General features: G+C 41.9%; 1 protein-coding gene across 1 annotated transcript in view; it reads left to right on the forward strand.

Annotated features, from left to right (window-relative positions):
• rngtt (RNA guanylyltransferase and 5'-phosphatase) overlaps positions 1-21690 on the forward strand; it is a 104579-nt gene that overhangs the window by 35491 nt on the left and 47398 nt on the right. Inside the window, exons 10-11 of the mRNA XM_080453328.1 lie at positions 2235-2306; positions 17104-17268. Coding sequence (XP_080309454.1) covers positions 2235-2306; positions 17104-17268 — 237 coding nt within the window. The remainder of the gene's footprint in view (positions 1-2234; positions 2307-17103; positions 17269-21690) is intronic.

Below are 21690 nucleotides of genomic sequence, written 5' to 3' on the forward strand. Positions count from 1 at the left end.
AGGGCTGTTTGAATCACGGTTGTTTGTCTGTTGATGCTTCTGGCCCTGTGTGTTTCACAGAGAGAGCCTTCGCTTGGCTGTTCACTGTGAGCCTTGCAGAGGGCAAGCTGGGCTCGCTGATCTCTTTCATCTTCAGCCCCACAGAAACGTCCTTGTCTTTGTTTGTAGACGGCAGGCCAATTATGGCTTCTCTAAAACTAGAGAATCGGTATCTACGGTGATTTCACAGTATTTGCTTCGTGTTGATTGAATTCACCGTTAACCACTTAAGCCCTATATACTTTATTGTATGACAAATAGTGAAAATAGCTGATTTGCATTGCATCACGTTGCATCACTATATGCATTGTGAGCTTGTAGATCTCCTACTTTTGCTTTTTTTTTCCACACCAGGGTTAATGTTGGTTAATCTGTTGCTTCTGTTTTTTGTATGTTGTGTAACTTGTATCTAAATTCGATAGATTTAAGTATTCATTACGTTTTAAAAACGGCACCCCTAGTTTGGAAGTTTAGATATTCCTGCCCACAGGATGCTTTTTTCTTTTCTTTTGGCTGAGTAGTATTATGCAAGCTCTCTTTGATGCTCAACGGCTTCAGTGTGCAACTAAAAGCACTCGGGGGCAAAAGTGATCACCTGCCCACAGCTAGCAGTGAATCTCTGACATTGAGGGGTGTAAATATTTAATACAAGACAAGGAAGTGAAGTAGAGTCCCATAATGGCGTCATTCATTCCTCCTCTAAATGTTAGCGACAGGTTACACAAGACTCTCCTGTTGATGACAGTTTGATACTCTACTGTACCATTATTTACAAGACCGTCTCTGGCACCCACCCACCCACACACACACACACACACACACACACACACAGCATGGTTGCATAATAGTTATATGAAAACCAACCGATGTGTACCTGCATCTGAACTCGACAGTCTTGAATAATGCATGCATAGTTCTATTTCTGCGTCCTGTCCTCCTTCCCTAGCAACCCCCCTCATACACACTCACTCCTCCCCTATCCTTGGTGCCGCAGGCTTCCTCCCTCTCTGAAGACACAGCCCTCTGAGACTTAATCATCCCCTGCCGACCCACTGCCAGTTCCCATCACACGTAACCACTCGTGGGGTGGGCAGGCTGGGGAGGGTGCCAGGGGAGGAGGATTTCAGTACACCATGATGTGGTTCCACAGCAGATTTAAGGATTTTTCTCCCAATTAATATGTTGACGCTGTGCTCCGGGTGGCATGCCTTTTTATCCACCCCTCTCTCAGAGGACTCACATTTGTTGCCCTTTCTTCACTTGTTGCTCTCTCATTTCACACCAATCAGTCTTCCAACTACGCCGTTCTCTGCTCAACGCTTCCTCTTTCTCCCTCACTTTCAGCGAAAATTACTGGTTCTTCTGAATGAGGGTGTAAACATTTGGTACACTTAACGACTTATACCCTATTTACTTTGTTGAACAGAGTACTTATACCCTATTTACTTTGTTGAACAGAGTACTTATACCCTATTTACTTTGTTGAACAGAGTCCCCAAGGGGTCTATAATTGGTCCCCTCCCTTTTTCACTCGACACCAAACATTTTCACGAGGGGTGTGCCGATACACTAAAACCAAACGATACGATACGATATTTGGCTCACAACTTCGATACGATTTCGATACGATACGCACTTTTTTTATTATGAAAAATATATGGGGGAGAAAAAAAGCAAATGCAAACAAATAATTCTGTTTTTGCATTATTCAGATATGCGAACTTGTAGCTTTTCAGCTAGTAGCTTTTCAGCTACAATAGCCGTTTTGAATCCAAATAGGGCAATAGACACCTGACCCGAAAAAAAACATGTTGTCACCCTTTTCACATCGGGGCTGTTTGCATGCCTGATTATTATTATTGTTTAAAAAAAAAAAGAAGATATTTCTTTCTCTCAAAACGATACATATCGTCACGAAAACGTATCGCGATATATCGCGGGACGATATATCGGCACACCCCTAATTTTCACTGAAAATAGCTACAAGCTCAAAACGCATTGCATTGCGACGCGTTGTGAGCTTGTAGTTGTGTTATTATTTCCATTGAATGTTTGCCTATTTTCACTAAGCGTTCTCCTATTACGACATGCACACAATAAGGATGCTAAGGATTCATGTGGATAAAACAACTGTTGCATTGCGCGCATGCGCCACATCTGTAATTCTGGTTCTTTTCTCCCCCTTGTTTCCACAGGAAATGATCATAGACAAGGTGAACGGCCAGCCTGTCCCACGCTACCTGATATATGATATCATAAAATTCAACGTGAGTAGCCCTTGTCTTTTCACCTGTCACTCCTCCAGTCCTTAAATCAATAAATGATACAGTCTGGCTTTTCACTCTATGCAGGTCGTTAGCACTGGCCAGGCCTCATTATCAGTCCCCTTCTGCCTGGGGTCCAGCTGAGAGGAAATGGAGTGTCAAATTCTTTCAAATGCAGTTAGAACATCTGCAGTCAGTAGTAGAGTTAATCAGAGCAGGGTGTCTTCTATAGTGCATTGGCATTTATTGACTTGTGTCTAGCACACGCACACACACAAAGTCCTTGAGGACAAGAGCAGGCCAATTCGTCCAGACTCCTACCTGTTAGCAGAGGTGTCGGCGCTGTGCTGGCCTAGATGTTGAGCGAGGATGCAACTTCACTCACAGAATCACAGACCCACATAGTTAACCACTTCCCAACCAGGCGTCCCTACGTTGTGTATTTGTAGATCGGCTACTTTTGCTGTTTTTAAAAATAGGGCTTAAGTGGTTAACAGGGATCAGTAAAGCAAGCCTGACCTTCAGGGTAAGTTAACAAACAAACGCAGCCCACAATCACTGCTGAACCCTGTCTATTACACACAACTTTTGAGGTAACCGTCACCACTTAAATATGATTTATTATATCTGTTTGCATTTTGTTTTGTTCATCGTTCATTTGCAATCATCGGTGTCAATGCAGCTGAAAACACGCCTCATTGTTTTTCATAATAGGGCTTAAGTGGTTAACAGCGATCAGTAAACCATGACTTTCAGGGTAAATTAACAAACAAAGCACGCAGCCACTGCTGAACCTGTCTATTACACTCAATATTTATTCCCCACATTCAACTTTTAAGTTAACTTTACCACTTAAATGTGTTTTTTTTTCTGTCTGCGTTTTTCCTTTTGTTTAGTTCGTTAATTTGCTAGAATAGGATTTAATGGTTGTTGGAGCTTCTGACATTGTCAAAAGAGGTGACGATCATTGGTGTCACTGCAGCCGAAAACAACGATGCCTCATTGTTTTCGGCTGAAGTGAAACCGATGATTATCCCTTCTTCGTCGCTCATTAGTTGTGGCAGCGATAATTGCCACAGAGCAACTGTATAAAATGTGCAGGCTTAATTATGCGTTCTCTCATGTGATGTGTTGTCACATTCGTTTTTCACCCCGACGTGATTTATTTTGCCCGAGGACAACAATCAACTGGCTGGTAATGGCTAAGCTTATCTCCATGCTGATATAACGGCAGGTCAGTCCACAGATGAATGACCCTGCACGAATGGAAAAAAAACCGGTTGATGAATTCTTCTGAGTGTGTGTGTGGGGGCACCAAGATCTTTATCGTCGCTGTTGGGTGGAAACCCGGTATGTCCAAAACCGTTACTTTTCAGGAAATCTTTGTTCCAATGGATCCAATAGTTATTGGAATTATTTTGTCTCAAGCTCCTCTTAATATTTGTCATTTGTTAAATATTTATAAAACCCACAGAGAGACTTAAGCATTTGTAGGAATGCCAGTTTTTTTTTATTGCGAAAGTAAGCTTGCAGATTGGCTATTTTAGCTACTTTTGTGGGACACTCTGAAAACATAAAAACATGGAATATGGTCGTAGAAGGTTTCTGCCCGAAAAGCGCTCTTATGTTTGTCTGTAACCTCGTCCCCTCCATCGATCAGAGGATCGACCACACAAGCGAGTGGCTCAATCAATACCCTAGTGGCGAAGGGAAAGGACTTTGTGAGGCGGAGCAGAGGTTAGAGTCTCCACGGGGGCTCCCCTCAAAGCCATCGCTAACGCTGTGCTGTATTGATCCCAGCGTGGCCATTATTGGCCTTCTCCATTATGTGGCCGTGCCCTGCTCCTCCGCACCGAGGCACTACACCAGGATGGAAATCCAGCAGGAGAGGAAAGACACCACCCACCAGGCCTCGGGCCCTGAAGTGACACTAAACACACAAAATACTTGTTTGGGAAGTCAGACAGGCCAGCAGCCACCGAGTTAGCGGTGAGAGTGTAGTGTGGCGACAGGGATGATGTGTCCTCTCCTCAGGCCAGAATAGCTTTGTGTGCATGATAGCTTCGGCCAGAGTAGGAGAACAAGGCTTTTCACTTGCTTCCATCTGTAGATTGTGCGGAAAATTGAAGAGGTTATGTCAAAGTGCAGCTTGTAGATTAAAAAGGCTAAATTAATTCTCAAGTCATGCAATGCGGGTGCTCTCGCAGCACAGCGGGTGCCTCTTGAAACATGAAATTGGTTGACCTTGACTGTCAACCCTGAAGACTTGGAGGTGGGTTGTTCTGTTTCAGCTGTTGGCTGTGGAATTAGATGAGGGTTTTTGACTTCCTGCAGCTATACTGTTTCGTGTCAGCTCTGAGTAAATGCCTGTCAGTCACTGTCAGCTCTCCCACTGTGGAGGCATTGACAGGCTGTCGTGATGTTCCCACAACTATCCATATACCTTCACAAGATGTATTATAATATAGAAAACCATTATTCTGAGATTACATTTGTCAATTTTGAGTTTAGAACCTGAGATCAACATTGGAGTTCTGCCATCTTTTCCTTGACCTCGTTATCTTTCTTTGATATTTCATTAGACATGACATTAAACAAAGCAGAGGATGAGATGAGTATATAAGAGCTCTTAACATCCACTGCAGAGGTGGTGGGTGGGAGAAAATTGCCTCTTGACATCTCCTGCCCTGTCTGCTGAAGCACAGAATGTGGGCTTCTGCTTTGTCACATCTTACATGTTCTTTATTCCCCTCCACCTGAGAAGTCGATTGTTAGTTTGTGGCTAGGCAAGTATTTCTGTAAGCATACGCTCTTGGTCTGCATCGAAACATCATGCCTCTGTCACAGCGATGACAGAAGTTCAGACACCTCAGTTAGTTATAATATTTTTACTGTTGACGCCAAAAGATTTACTGATAGATTCCAGTGTCTCCAAAGTGCATTGAAAACACTCCAGAGACAACGGTTAAGTCCCTGGAAGTCACTTATATTCTACGACTACTTCGCCCTGCGCAAGAGTCCAACTTGATCTTTACACATTTTGCAATATAATTCCATGAACTAGGACATATAAACGGTTTCCTCAAGTAGCTGCTTTTTTACGGGTGCCAGGTAGGCGTGTACCTACCAGAGAGTAGCTTAGCCTCTCCTTTTGTTGTGTAGCCAGGTGGTGTGGGAAGGAAATGGAACAAAGGACTCAATAAAAAATAAAGAACCCTTAAATCTTTGGAACAGTCTTTGTATTGATGACCAGAGGTGGGTTGCAACAGACTTGCATTCAAATAATAGCTAAAATCAATCATTAACCCCAACATAAATGGCTTTCAAGTCAGTTTGCATTTAAGAGAAAATCAATAATAGCAACCCCAAAACAATATATATTCAATCAATGATTTTCAAACTCAAGACCTGGGGGTACAAATGGGGGTTATTAATTCAAGTCACCACACCCTTTGAAATAAAACAAAATTAAGTATTTTTAAATTAAAAATTAAACAAACATAACAGATCCTCTTGCTGTCAGTTAATGGAATAGATCCTCTTGCTGTTAGTCAAGTGTCTGAAATGGAATCCTCTTGCTGTCAGTCGAGCTTTTCCATCAGATATAGTACATTGTTCTGTGTTACCTGTGTGTTGAATAGGGTCCCACTATGGTCAACAAATCACATCCTCAGTCTCAATTATCCTCCCTGGATTCCAAACGCAGTGGAGGTTGAATATCTGCAGGCCTGCTTATACAGTTAGTGAACTGTTTTAAAGGAGAATACCGGACAAATTAAGTGTTGCCTTTGATGTCTCGTTACTCACCGACCGACGTGAAAAGTAGCGTTCTTTTTTTCCATAGATTCCCGTGTCGTCATTTTTTAAACCCCCTCCGTTGTCAGAATGGGAGCGTGTGGGTCAGGGAGATTCGTCTATTATAACCGAGGCAAAGTTGTTTTTCTCTCTTCTGCTAGTCATTGTGGAGTCTCATGATAGTCAAACGTGCGTTGAAATGTCCTGCGAGGCCACCGTTAACACATCGACCGCCAGAGGTTAATCTCATAATGTACTCACCAGTGCCAAGGTGTTTTTGTTGTTTTTTTGTTTTTTTCATGTCGCCATAGATCTTGTTAAAATCCTTAAGATTGAGCTCTACACGGTCTGTTTACATCTGCGAGATCTCCCTGTATCTCCCAGTGAAGATCGCGTGTCAAACGGGGCATCCATGTTTGAGTTAGAGCGGATTACGAATCTCCCTGACCCACACGCTCCCATTCTGACAACGGAGGGGGTTTAAAAAATGACGACACGGGAATCTATGGAAAAAAAGAACGCTACTTTTCACGTCGATCGGTGAGTAACGAGACATCAAAGGCAACACTTAATTTGTCCGGTATTCTCCTTTAAATAACTTGAGTGCTGCTGCTAGCATGCAAACTAAAACTCACACACTCAATCACACACCTGTAGCAATTTCAGTCCTGAGCAGGGAGATGTCAATCATCGTTAATTGGTGATGGCTCATTAATTAAGTGTCAATTGTGACTCTGGCCATCACGTCACACTGTGTTTGACTTGAGCAAACAAACTGTTTGACCATTTATATCATACTTTGTCGACCGGTGTCCCCTATGTCCCCTGTTCCTTCTTCCCTCTACACCAAATCTCTTTGCCGGAAATAGCCGATCTACAAGCTCGCAACGTGCTATGAGATTGTAGATCTGCTACAAGTGAATTGGCGCCTATTTTCGACAACCAGAATAGGGATGCTAGGGCTCTCATGTGGTTAATAAAATGAAACCATTGGCAATGAACGGGCTATAACTATCACTAATCCGCTCATTACATGTGTCTCAGAACTACACTGCTCGTCTACAAGTTTATCAGGCACCTCGCAGCTCCTGCAGTGGCCTTACAATTATATAGAACAGTGGTTTTCAACCTTTTTCATATCAAGGTACATTATTTATTTGGCATTTGAGCCACGGACCACCATTTGATGAGATCTAGCCTCTCAGACCCAAAACTTTGAAAATTTTGCTATCGTTGGATAGGATTTTGTCCACAATTCCATATACTGTATTGATGTTGGTACCATATAGGAGAGAAAAACAGGCCAACGTTCATCAAAATAACAATTCTTTAACTAAGTAATGCAGATGTTTAACAATAATCTAACCGTGTAAAGTGAAAACAAATGCCATTCCGTTTCATTTTACACTCTCAAGAGTTAAAGATTTATACGGGTCCATTTGGTCACCAACTCCATCATTTAGCTGGGGACCACCTGGAACCCCCTCAAGGACCACTGGTGGTCCCTGGACCACTGGTTGAGAACCACTGGTATAGAATAACCCCCTTCACCTCGAGGCACAGGCCAGACGGGGCAACTGAAACGGCACCACACTACTGACCTAGTGGCGATAGACCTCGTTTCATTTATCTTTATCTTGCTCCGCAGCACAGGGCAATCCCTCCAATGACTTTCTAAGCAATAGTGACAATGGTTTTCAGAGTCCACTTCACTGCGAGCAGAAAAAGTGGCCCCACTGAAACAACAATGCTCATGTTCTTTACAACTGTTGTAACTGTGCTGTGTAGGATCTTTTCTTTTATTCCTATGAGTTAAAACAAACTCCTTTTATGAGAAACATCCCTTTTCTCCCTATTATTATGGTATGTAGATGATATATTCTGCCTGACCTGTAACAGTCTTGGTATTTTTTTTAATTACATTTCTTAACCTAAAATTCACTGAATTTGGATTGACCGAATCAGTTTTCTTGACACCTGGATAATCCGTAGATTCAATATATTTTAAACTGACTTATAGTCTAAACTCACTGTTGTCATAATCATCCCCTAGAACAGCCAGTGTTGACCCTGTCGATTTTACCAAATTATGTTTGTAATGAAAGATGCATTTTAAAAACGTGTCTGCAAAGAACTAGCTGTTACAGTTGAGAGAATAAATGAGAAATCTAGAACTGACCTTCAAGGGTGCTCAGGAAAGCAAGAAAGAAGTTCCTTTTATTCATGACCAAGTACTCCCGGTGTGCCTAAATGATTGAGCCTGTTTTGCATAGACACTGGAAAATTATTTAAGCCTGTTTTGCATAGACAACTTTTTTTTTTTTTTTTTTAAACATGTTCAGAACCCAAGATATGATGATTTGACGATTTGCTGCTCCATTCACTTCTTGTTTAACTTTTTACTGAAAAAGGCTGTATCTCGGCTCCTAAGCACTTTTTTTTTACAATTAATTTTGGTTGTGGCACTCAGAACCAAAATTCCATAAATAAGCATGGCACTGGAAGAGTTAAGAAGACTTGTCATGACAAAACGTTGGTAGAGTTTATTTAACGTTTTCTTGCATTGTAACTATATAATACTTGTGTCCCCTTTAGTTGTTGTTTGCTACGTTACATGTACATTTGCAGATTTGTCCTCTGCATTTAACACATCCTAACTATTAGGAGCAGTGGCTCCCATTAATACAGCACATGGGGAGAAGTTAAAGGTTAAGTGTCTTGCTCATGGACACTTCAACACATAGACTGGGCGGACCGGAGGTGAACCAGTGACCTTCCGATTCCTAGATGGCCTGTCTACCCACTCAGCCCCGGCCCACCCCACACCCACATTCATACATTCCATACATGCTCCTTAAAAGGGGAATTCCACTAACTGTAAGAATTGTAATGTTATCTCTATATCACGGACACGCCTGTATAATTGGTGAACATGAATCACTGCCCTACATACAGCCATACACCCAAGAATATTCTGTGTGAATGTTTGTAATTGGGAAAGATGGTAAAGGAAGCCCAGAAGAACATCTTCATTCTGGCGCACTTTGCTATTGTAATGTAGATCAGTTCTCAAAGTGGGGTCTGGGCTCTCCAGGGGTCCTTGATAGGGTTTCCCACAATGCGTTCATTGCGTTGTAGAGCTTTGAGAGATTTGAAAATGTGTTAAAAATGTAAAACAAATCAAGAAATAATGCACCAAAAAATCTCTTGTGGGGCCCCCTGGCATAAAATCTTTTCAGGGGTCCACGCACAAATACAATAATTTGGTGTAGAATATAACTCACTATTGGAGCACTCGTTTTTCCGGCACGGGAGAGCGGGGCCGGGCCGCGGCCGGGTCTCTATGAGACTAGATAGATGGATAGATACCTTTATTGATCCCACGGGGTAATTGTGTCATTATTATTTAAATAGAGTGCAAAAGTGTCTGGGTAGCTCAGTCGGTAGAGCACTCGCCTTTCCACCACAAGGTCATGGGTTCGATCTCGGGCACCGCCAACTCGGCGTATGAGTAGCACGGCTTGTGTGGTAAGTACTAGGAGCTCCACCTCCGCAATCCATCTCCCAGGGGTCTAGCGAAATGGGGATAGACTCCCGCGCTCTGGCTGATACCAACAATAAGCCTCTCCGACCTTTAGAGTGCAAAAATAGTTAAATTGTGGTGAACGGAACAGTTTAACAACGGAACAAAACATTCTTATTTCAAACATCCCAGAGCGGAGTTTGCGCATGATGCTGCCTCTGACTAGTCCTTCTGACTTCATCAGCACTGTCTTTGATTTCACATCAGCTCAGAGAACCACTAAGCCTTCAGTCAAGATCCATTCTCTTTTGTTGGGTTTCTTTTTTTTTACCACTTCCCTGAATTTCAATCGTTCAGCCGGTTTGTTCAGCCCATCTTCTCTCTGAGAGAAGGCTTGATTTCTGTTCCCACAGCTTCCCCCTGTTTTAACATTTCATGCATTTTTATATATAGATACACTTTTTTCTTCTACAGTAAAGTTTTCCCTTAAGAGCTGTTCAATAATTCACAGAATTGTAGCTTGACGGATCGGATGCTTTTTGCTTCCTGCAAACAGGTTACCTTCTTTTTTAGTTTCTTTACCATGCACTTCTAGGGCTGCAACTATTGATTATTGTCTCCGCCAGGCCGAAAGGCATGGCGAGAGTATGTTTTGCGCCCTGTCCATCCGTCCGTGTGTCTGTCCGTGTGTCTGTCCGTCCGTCCGTCTGTGTGTCTGTCTGTGAACAGCTAATCTCCGGCACCCGGCCACTGCAAAACTGTGCACACACACTCCCTGGATGCCAAAGCCGAACCTCTGCCCAATTCTTCAGATTGGCCTGTTATAGTTAGCCTGGTAAACCCTCCCTCCGGAAATCTCATTTCCATTTGATTCCAGGAGTGAGTCTGGCATGAAGGCTTGTATGGGCGTTTCTGGTGCATTACCAAATAACCGAGCCAATCAGCGTCCTCGCTCATTGTTTTGTGATTGACAGCGGGGGTAGGCCAATCAGGTGGAACCCGAGTGGTTCACACGTCATTAATCAATACACCTTTCATACAAGCTGCTCATTAACATCAAAGACAAACCAATTACTCCTGGTGATAATCACTGCAGCCTAAAGTGGCTTAATTGGACATCAAAGGGCCACTTGGACATCAAAGCTACATTACTCCCGCCCAGCTCCAGCCCACAGCCAAATTGCCCATATAGGTCTGCAGGCCAGACTCACTCCTGAAATAAAATACAAATGAGATTTCTGGAGGGAGGGTTTACCAGGCTGTTATAGTGCCACCAGGAGGCCGATTTGTGCAAAACGCATTTTTGGATATCACTCCTACAGATTTTGTCCAAACCTCACGCAAATCGGAACACAGTATCTCTATAGTCATGTGATCAATATGGATCTGTCCGATTTTCCATATTCTATCCTGATTGGCTAAGATTGGCTTCCAAAGTTTGCAGGATTGGTTTGTTTTGAACAAAATGCCTCAAATCATCAACGCAGCATGCGATTTCCGTGAAATTTTGTGCTCACCTTCCCACTAGGCCGAGGAAGAAATGCCACCCTTTTCACATTGGCCTGTTATAGCGCCACCAGCAGGTCTAATTGAGCAAAACACATTTTTGGAACAAAATGCCTAAATTCATGAATGCAGTGTCCGATTGAAAGGCCTAAGAAGAAATGGCACCCTTTTCACATTGGCCTATTATAGCGCCATCAGGAGGCCACAATAACCTACCTGACCTGGCGGAGACCTGTGCTCCGAGGAGCAGCACTTTTTCTAGTTTTTGTTGCAATTATTCTATCAATAACTTTTGAGTTACAGTATTGACAGTGTTACTATCTGTTTGCTGTTGGTCTTTTTTGTTTTCATTCAGCACTGGATGGATGGCCATCACGGAAAGAACATTGCCACTGCAATGTCCATTTTTTTTAAAGCTACTATAAATCCCAAAACAATCAGAAAATCGATAGGTAATTATTTGACCGGTACTTGGATTTAGTGTTATAAACGGTCTAAGAGTGAGAAATACCTCAACCCGCACAAGGACCAAAAAGGGAAATAAAAAAGATTCCAACCACCGCTTTTGACAATGACAGGGACAGTCAATGTCATTGATTTGGGTCATCCAGTCATGTCAGCATATAGACATATCTTCATTATCCTAGATTGGCGGATCAACGGGATTGAAGTGTGTGTTTCCTACTGAGCAATCACTCACACTTACATCTTGTTCCGTCCTGATGACACAGATGACAGATGGTGCCGAATGTGTGGAACATGATAACAGTTGTTCTAGGAACACGTAGTACGCTTTTAGTCACTGCTCATTCACTGAAAGTGAATGTTGAGCATGACACCTTGCATCTCCATATTTCATATTTTTACGTTTTTTCATAAATTAAGGTCCTTTTTATACTTCAAAAATGGCAGATCTACAGGCTCACAGCATGTTGTGATGCGACATGATGTGAGCTTTCAGATCTGCTATTTTTGCTTCAACATTTTGGAGAATGTTGAAGGTTTTCAGCTATAATGACATACTTAAAATAGGGACATCAGGTTGATGTCTGTGGGTTGGCTTTATTCATATTTAAGCAATGAAACATTTTTGAAAATGTTCTCTGAAAAGTAACAGTTTGAGACCAGCAATTCTTCGGCCTGACACTGATGATTTGTGTCATGGCTTCAGGGTCATGAATGTGTAAAACTGCAGGGGGCATCTGGGTAGTGCAGGGGTAAAGTTCCTGCCCACCACCGTAGGAGACACATGATTGTCTACACTATCCCTGGACCAACGGTAGGACTATTAAACATGGAAGGAATTGGCAATAACTAAATTGGGGAGAGAGAAGAAATATAAACTAAACTGTTGATTAAAAAAACCTATAAAACTGTTATTGGCAATTTTACTGCCCAAAGGGATCAATATTTCATTATTACACTGATTTTAAGGAGGCTGTCCGTAGATTGTTCAAAGGTTAGTTTTTCCCCCCGATTTGTTTCTAAGTAGGCTTATCCTGATCGTGTGTCAATCCTTTTATCCTGAAATGTGACTTTTAATGCCATCTTAATTGTCTGCCCCAAGTGCTATAATCTAAACAAATTTTCCCTCAAGCGTAACGGAGTTACGCTTGAGGGAAAATACAGTATAAAGTTAGATCAGTACCTGACACTTGAGCTGGGCTGTCTCACACAGAAGATGAACAGAACTGTACTCTGAACATTCTAGTGCTCTATGTTCTGTTTATCTAAATGTCAGCAGTGCATGTAAGCAGTAACGAACTCACAAACTGGCTGCCCAGAATCTCCTCCACTTAAATGGACCATTTTACTCTCCTCTGGTGCCCTTTACTTCCATAGGAATCTCTGGAGAAAAGATGTGGCCTTTACCTAAATCAGTGGCAGAGCATAATTCAAATACCTTGGAGTTACAGCATCTCAGTCACTGTCTGCCCTGCATCCATATATTGAACTACAGAACAGGTCCTCTGGTATGGGTTATAATTCTGTCACTAAATCGAACATAGTCAGAAAAAAACCTGCAGATTATGCAGTGAATTAGAGACGTTTTCTCTGACACAGGGCCCTATCTTACCCTGGCGCAAAGCACAGCACAACTGTCATTGCTAGTTTACAACCCAAACAGTGGTAATTATTATGGGTAAATGCACTCTGTGCGCCCAGGGCCTTGTTGGTCTTAAAATGAGGTGTGGCTAGACATGCATTGCTATCTTAGGGGGAGTGCGAAAAATCTGAAAGGGATTGCGCTTTAGACCAGCTAAAACTGTAAAAGTCCACAGTATTTAAAGAGCACATTTAGAGATTTGAACCAGCCTATATAGAACCAGCTTCTATAGGCTGGTTCACAATGTGCGTACACTGTGCTCACAATCAAAATATATCTGAATTGACAGGGTGTCACTCATCTACAACACAACAACACTTCACTCACGTACAGTGTTGGGCATAACAGCGTTTAAATAAACGGCGTTACCTAACGCTGTTATTTTTTTCAGTAACGAGTAATCGAATTAATTACAATTTCCATCGTCACAACGCCGTTACCGTTAGTGACAATGAAATGTGCTCTGTTACTATGTCAAGCGTCCCCAAGCTTTCTGTTACCACGGGCCGGCTGACTGTGTGTGTGTGTGTGTGTGTGTGTGTGTGTGTGTGTGCGCGCGCGCAGCGCTACTACAGGCTGGGGCTGCTGCTCCTCCTGCTGCAAACACGGTTAAAACAAATACCAAGGATACGACAGTGATGTCTCTTACTTTTTGAGGTTACGCAACCAGGAAGTAACACGGACTCGACGCTGTTTAAGCAGTGACATGTGACATAACATCACTGACGAATCCTTTTACACACAAACCCAGCGCGGCGCACACACAAACAAACTAACTTTAACAACCAGACCAGTAGAGAAGAGATGGCGAGTCACGAGCAATCCGACAAGATGGCTTTCACAAATTGGCGGTACAAGCACTACTTCACATTTATTGAAAGGAAAGGAAAGAATGTACACGTGAAGTGCACGTTGTGTTCCGGGGGGAAGCGTTTGTCCACGTCTGTCCAAAGAAACTCCAATTTAGTGTGTGTGTGTGTGTGTGTGTGTGTGTGTGTGTGTGTGTGTCAACTGGTCTACTAGACCAGTTGTCTTAAGTTCTGAGCCAGTTTGTGTCTTTAATTCACACTAGTGTTAAAAGCACTTTGTTGTTTAACTGTTTACTTCTGCTCAAAGAAAATACTTGAAGTAGGCTACAGTATTGTCTACCAGTACCATACCAGTTGTCTTGTCTGAAGTTGTAACTAAGACAGTTTTTCTTTAATTTACACTAAAAGCACTGTAGTGTAGTCCAGTGTTTTTCTTTATAGTTGACAAATGTATGTGAACATGTTGCTCTGTAAAGCTTTAAACCAAATTAAGGAAGAATTTTGACTAGCACAACTGTCACTGAATGGAAAATAGGTTTTAAAAACTTATTTCAACATATTGAAAAAGTTTGAGAACCACTGGTGTAGGCTATTACACCTGTTTTACTGTTGTTATCTACCAGTTGCTGTGCGTTTAGGTGCAATAAATATTATATTGAGCAAGTGCAATACATATTGAAGTTTATTTCTCCCTCATGGCAAAGGTTATTATGTGTAAGTAGTAAGTACCTGTCTATTCTGTTCTACTCTATGCACCTGGCTTGTGAAACCTGCTCCCAAAAACAATCCAAATTCTTTGACATATTACAACTTTTTCACGCAAATAGTTACTTTTCCTAGTAACTAGTTACTTTTACAATAGAGTAATTCAGTTACTAACTCAGTTACTTTTTTGGAGAAGTAACTAGTAACTATAACTAATTACTTTTTTTAAGTAACGCACCCAACACTGCTCACGTACAGTACAGCATTGCAGCTGAAATTGTGAATTATAAGAATAAGAGGTGGAGGAGAGTGAGATAGACGTTTATTTCAAGTACACGTTTTTATTTTTTATTATATATTTAAAGACCATGTGACTTTGAAATATGTTAAGACTCTTTGAAGAATTTTGTGAACCTTTGCACTTGTTGTTGTCTTTGTCTCTGTGCAACAGAGCATACAGCGGTAGCCTAACATGTCTTCAATATCCATGTTGTGGCTCCTACACAGCCAATGTTTACAGATCGTTCATTTATCAGTGTGGATGTTCATATCATTATCGTTACATTTATCATCAGGTATCATTCTTGGTGTGAACAGCCCTTGACATCGCCATCCGTCATGGATGTCTCTTGGACTGCTATGAATTGCCACGCTGTAGGCACAGCCATACAGCTGTTCCGCTCCTTCATGCTTTGACAAGTGGTTTAAATTAAGAGGATGAGCATGTGATTATTAATCTTAATGTTATTTTTCAAAGATTTATTTTTGGCCTTTTATGCCTTTATTGATAGGACAGTAGGCTGACACAAGATGTCTCTTGGACATGAATTATGACACATTACACGACGCAAGAAGGCTCGATTCTGAACAGCATGCCGAAATACACATTAGGTGAGCAGCAGTTTTCCCCGTCTCCTGACATCATTACATCACTTCTGGCATTGTGCGGCTGTTCTGGTTATTCCTGAAGACGAGGAGACACTCACCACCACCCCCCCCCCCACGTCTGCTTTACCTCAGCTTTGGATTCCTATAGATGGTTTCGCACTTTCACTTCATGCACAAGCAGATCTTTCTCCTGTGCAGAAAACTGTTTGGGTCTCCTCCAACTGTCCGAATCCATTATTTAAATAGCAATACACAAGATGCAAGCAGGAACATCTGGCTCTTAAAGGGAATGGGAGCCAACAGCCAAACACATTTATTGGATTAATCCATGTTACGCCTAAAACACACTCATGATTAATTAAGAGAGTAAATACTACCCCTTTGTGCTTTAAGTGGAGTTCATCAAGTGGACAAGTGGAAAGCATTAAATACAGCATGCAGTAATAACCTAAGTATTTTACTTGCATACATCAATGTTGTCATTACTGGTTTTCCCTGGAATAAAGGGTATATGACTGTTGTTTCAGAATCTGAATTCAACTACAATCTACAAAGCTCTCCTGCCATTTCAGATCTGCGTCTCCTTAGACGATCTATACTGAACATCAGTTAAGCAGACTCCCATTTTGAAACCGGAAATGGTCTGCACATTGTAAAATTCGGTTATCGCCAAAGTGATTTCCACCCAGCTCCTCTCCTCCCGTTTTCACTTGAAAGCAGTTCCGGCAGACAGACATTATCTTTTAATTTAGCTCTTCTCGACCAGGCACATTAATGAGAAACTGCAGGCGAGAGCGTCAGCTTTCATTGCCCTTTACTTCCCCCATACTCTCAGTGGACAGACAGATGGGCTTGGTGGAACCTTGGCTTGGCCTCGGTGGCCCGACCCGCTTGGTAGAGGCTATGACGGCTCCGGCCAGCTGATTGGTTGGACAGCCGGTGCTCTTCTGTTCACAGTTACTGCATGTGGCAACAGGCGAAGGCATGAGAGTCCTGTTGTCATAGCGACATCAAAGACATGCGGATTGCGCTGTGCACACACTAGGTTTGGTGTCAATATTGTAGCAACTATATGGTCAGTCTGCTCAGCCCCACGAGGACGCTTGTCCTCCAGCTCATGATTATTCAGATTATAACACTGTTACCATGGCAGTGGACTGGCACTTAATTATTTTTTTTCATTTTCATAGCTATACAAGACATTTCCAAAAGAGATTAGTGTTAGATTGCATTTTGATGACCTTGGAGAAATAAATGACTGAAAACCACAGACTATTCTTTCATGCATGACTTGGAGATTTGTCTGTGTCGTGATTACTAAAGAACCTACTGTAAAGTACTCAAACCTAGTACTTTTGGCTGGAATGTGAACATAAATCATATTGCGTTTTATATAGGTAGCATTTCACAGATGTCATCCCAGGGATCATTTATTAATGTGTAAATTGTTGTTTTTTGTTTTTTCAGGGGCAGCCAGTCGGCCAATGTGATTTCAACATCCGCTTGTTGTGCATTGAGAAGGAGATCATTTCTCCCAGAATGGAGAAGATGAAGACGGGCCAAATCGACAAAACGAAGGAGCCCTTCAGTGTCCGAGCCAAGCCCTTCTTTGACATTCACGCAGCACGCAAGGTAACTTTTTACAGGGTGTCCGCAGAAGTCGTAAAGTATTAAAAAGGTATTAAAATTCATTATGTGAAAATAAGGCCTTTAAAAAGGACTTAAAAAGACAACAAAAAAAAAAAAAGTCATTATATATGTGTTTTAAAGCTCTTAAAAAGGGCCCAGACAGGGAGCCATGGAGGAATGTTGTCACTTGTCGGTGTAGGGGGACATTAATTAGTGTCATAATAGCAGCGATCATCGTCCTATCCATGAGATGACTCTGTCGCTAAACAACAGCACTGAGTGATGCAGTGATGCAAATGAATTGACTTGACTCCCCTGACTCTGAAATGCCAACATGTTTGCATGTGAAAAAGAGAAAACATTGTACGTCGCCAGATTTGGTGTTGGACCTTTCATCACAAAACAACTCGGAACGGCTGTTAACGAGAAGTTTGTTTTTAACAAGTGCCTCCTCTTCCCTCTCAACACTCTTTGTACGCCACCCTATTTTAAATCTGACCACTGATGCAGACCTGGCCTAATTAGTGCCTACACCTGCTCTCACAAAGATCGATCCAGATGGCCTAATGAAGCACAAATCCAACATATTGTGAACTAACTACAACCTTTTGGTAATTAGATTATTATCTCTGCAAGGCCACGAGGCAGAGATTATGTTTTCGCCCCTGCTGGTGTGTGTGTGTGTGTGTGTGTGTGTGTGTGTGTCTGTCTGTCTTGTGGAGTTTCCCTTTGTGAAGGCTTACACGGGGAAGGATAACAGACATTGAAAAATAAAATAATAAAAATGCACATTTTTGGGACTGAAACCCTTTTTTTTCTTTTTTTTTCTCCTACCACGGTTTTGCAAATTCTGTGACTTTCAGTATAAACATAATATCTGGACGGCCACACTGTGGCTGAGGGGGTAGAGACTCTGTCTGGTGATCAGAAATCAAATCAGTATCCCCCGAATACCCTGGGTGCCAGAATATATGTACATACTTATTTTAGGGTTTAACTCCTTCTGGAGGGTCCGGACTGTGGATATTTAGCTTTTGGTGTCGTATAATTTCTAGTTAATTACAGGCCAAGTTTTTTTTTTAATGTTCAGTTCCCCAGGCACAGTACAAGAGGGTCTTTATGTTTTAATGCTGTGAAAAGCTGGTCAGCCTCCGACCCAAGACCTGCACTTCTGCCCTAACGAGGGGTCTGCCGAGGGGCAGCGCACAATTAACCCATTAAGACCGGGAACGCATCTGTGTCATTTTGACACAGATGCAAGCTTGTAGATCTGCCATTTCTTTTGAAAAATCGTGTTTTTATATATGTTTTTTAAAGTGAACATTTGTAACTCAAATCTTTGCTTCTGGGGGGATTCTACAAATGTCTCATAAATCCGAACAGTTTTTTGGAAAAAACGTATGTTGTCTCAAACCTTTTTCATGTCAAGGACCCCTAAAATGTGGACCCCCATCCGAAAATATATTGTTCCAGGGACCCCCCAGAAGCAAAAATTTGAGTTCAAATGTTTGCTTTAAAAATTAAGAATGAGACAGATTCTTTCCCGGTCTAAATGGGTTAAAGCAATCTTTTGCTCAAGACGAGATCAGTGGGAAATTCTGGCTCTGTACATTCACAGACAATCAAAGTGTGCGGAGGGACCGGAGTTGGCCGGCAGTTATCGAGACGTCATTTCGTCCCTCTTCAACAGGCCCCATCACTGCTATCTTTGTGGTCTCGTTTTTTGTGCTGTGCGAATTGCAGAGTATGGGTGTCTGGGTTGCAGAGTGTGAGTGTCTGGGTTACCTCTGCTCAAAACCCTGTACTGTCCTCTCTTCTGAAGGCCTTTATGAAAAATCCCCCATCGTCCGTTTTGGGGGGTTGTTGATGAAGATATTCTAGAAATGAAGTCATTGGAACTGTGAATGGTTCCTCACTGCCCCATTGTTCCATGCAGTGGCCATCTGCTTCGCATACAGCCATATCTCTGTTGTAGGGGACTTGAAAAGGACGGAACTGGAATCTACTTCATTAATTCATAGCAGCAGAACTCTCCACTCTGTGGCATTGCTTATTGGTCAGAAATTCCTTTAAATGATATTTCAAGGAGCCGCAGGAGTTGTATGATGGCTTTTGTCTGTTGCTAGGCTGCTGTTTCGTGTCTCTGGCACTTGTGCATGCATGGCACATTCATTTGGGCCCAATTATTGGGACCATTATTCGTTTGTCTTTCAAAATCTTATCTATTGGCAAAATTGCCTTTTGTGTAGCCTCTTTTGGAACACACGCCTTGTATATTGAGATTATATATTTGGGGAATTTTCCTGTGTACGTTGACTGTGGTGTGACGGACTAGATGTATGCAGTGCGGAAGAGAATTCATGAATAAAAAAATACTGGTTGCATAACAATATCTGATTTCAGTAGTTCAAGGAGACTTTTTTTCCCTACATGCCCACGGCATGCTTAGGTACGCAATGCACATGCAAGAGCTATACTGCACTTCTCTGTTTGCTATATAATGTCATAAAGAGAGGAGATCTAACAATCCAACGATTTTTGATGTTGTCGTACTATATGAAGCTGGTTATGAAGCCGAGTTCTTAGCATTATGCTAGCTACAGTAAAATCCTAAAATTGAATCGATCCATGTGTTACTGAGTGTACAAATTGGTGCCCAAATGTAACCAAAATGGATACATTTGTACACTCACACACTTAAATTAACACTCAGGATTTTAAAGTGTACTTATCTACAGCTGTTATTATGACTTGTATTGTGTGGTCTGGAGCACTGTATGAAAACCAGCCAGCAGATAAGCTTTCTGAATGTGATTCATTAGCCCTTGAACTACATGTGAGCTTTCATTCAGAGCTGGAGTGTGTAGATAATGGGCACGGCTTCAAATCCCCACTCCAGCGGCTACACAAAGAGAGGGTGAACATTTTCTAATTTCTAATCATAAAGAAAAAAATGACAATAAAAATTTAACAACAGTCCAGAAGTACATCTGCCCTAATTCATTTGCCGCATGCCTTAGCCTAATTTTGTTTGCCGTTTCAACAGGTGGAGAAAACCATACATCACTTTTTATTACGATTTGTGAATTTTGGAGAGAAGTTCAGATATTTGTAAAATGGTGCAGCCTTTGAATGGACACACTATGTTAAAATTGGCTGTTGAAGCCAGTTGCAGTTTTGCCTCTGTTGTTGTGAATAATATACGCTAGGGTACTTTTAGTATGATGCTGACCAAGCTCGTGCTGTTCGCTATACAGCATGTGGTGGAACTGAGACCAATTGTCTCATCTCCCAGCATTATATGGATCAAAAAGCTTATTTTGCAGGTTGCTTATTTAACTCTTTGACTGCGGACGACGCGATAACGCGTCAAGTGCTACTTTGTCCAGTTGGCCGTCGACGCGCTCGACGCGCTGGACGCGCGTTCATTGTTTAATCTCTGATTGCGCTATGCTGCTTAATATTCAATGTTATTCTCAAGTTCCACTTACTTCACGGACATCTGCATCCGGTTTCATGGCCTGGATTCCGTTTCCGGTTTTTGATTTTTTTCCCCAGTCATTTTCGTCCAAAATAGGTAAATAAACGGGTTTTCACACGGTATAACGGACAAACGGACAGCTTCTCTTCTATAATCTATGGTCTGGGTGACGATCAGTCATCGCCGTCGTGCATCACAACGTAATTTTCGCTGATCAAAACAATCTGGGTGACGTCACATCCGTTTTCATGTTTTTCCTTGTCTAATCTATGAAGAAGGGTGAGAGAGACCCAACGACATGATCACGCTGTCATGTGCTGCTCCCTGGTGGCGGATTTGTGCTGGGTCTTTATATTATGTGTCCTTAAATTATTTTCATGAGAAAAATTCAAAATAAAAAAATAAAAAAAACACGAAAATTGCTGGCACTGGGGGAGTACTTTATGAAAATACTCTGGCAGTCAAAGAGTTAACCCATTAAAACTGGGAAAGCATTTGTGTACTTTTAGATTTTAGCGTTGGCTATTCAAAAATAGCAGATATACAAGCTCAGCGAGCTTGTACATCTGCTATTTTTTTACATTTTTGAAACGTCTTGAAAGTGTGAGGACTACTGATTTTAGAAGGTATTTGTAGAATCGACCTCAGGTCTTAATGTGTTAAGAGAAAAGATTTCCAGACATTCTTGTTTTGTGAATCAAACAGTACTTTTGCTTTCTGTATCAATGCAATGCAATTCCACAGACAAATGCGGTGAAAAAGTAAAATGACTCCTGCACAAGTTTCTCCCAGAATATGCATGAGTCTTCCATTTCCATTTGGGCCCAGGTACGGCGATAATAATTTATGCAATTTCCAAAGCAACTCATCCATCCTATCATACATATTCATTTGGTGCTAGAAATGACTAAAGTCTATTAGGTGCAAGTAGGGCTAACCTCATC

Source organism: Gymnoscopelus braueri (genome assembly GCF_963280865.1).
Source record: "Gymnoscopelus braueri genome assembly, chromosome: 16".
In the NCBI taxonomy this organism is placed as follows: Eukaryota; Metazoa; Chordata; class Actinopteri; order Myctophiformes; family Myctophidae; genus Gymnoscopelus; species Gymnoscopelus braueri.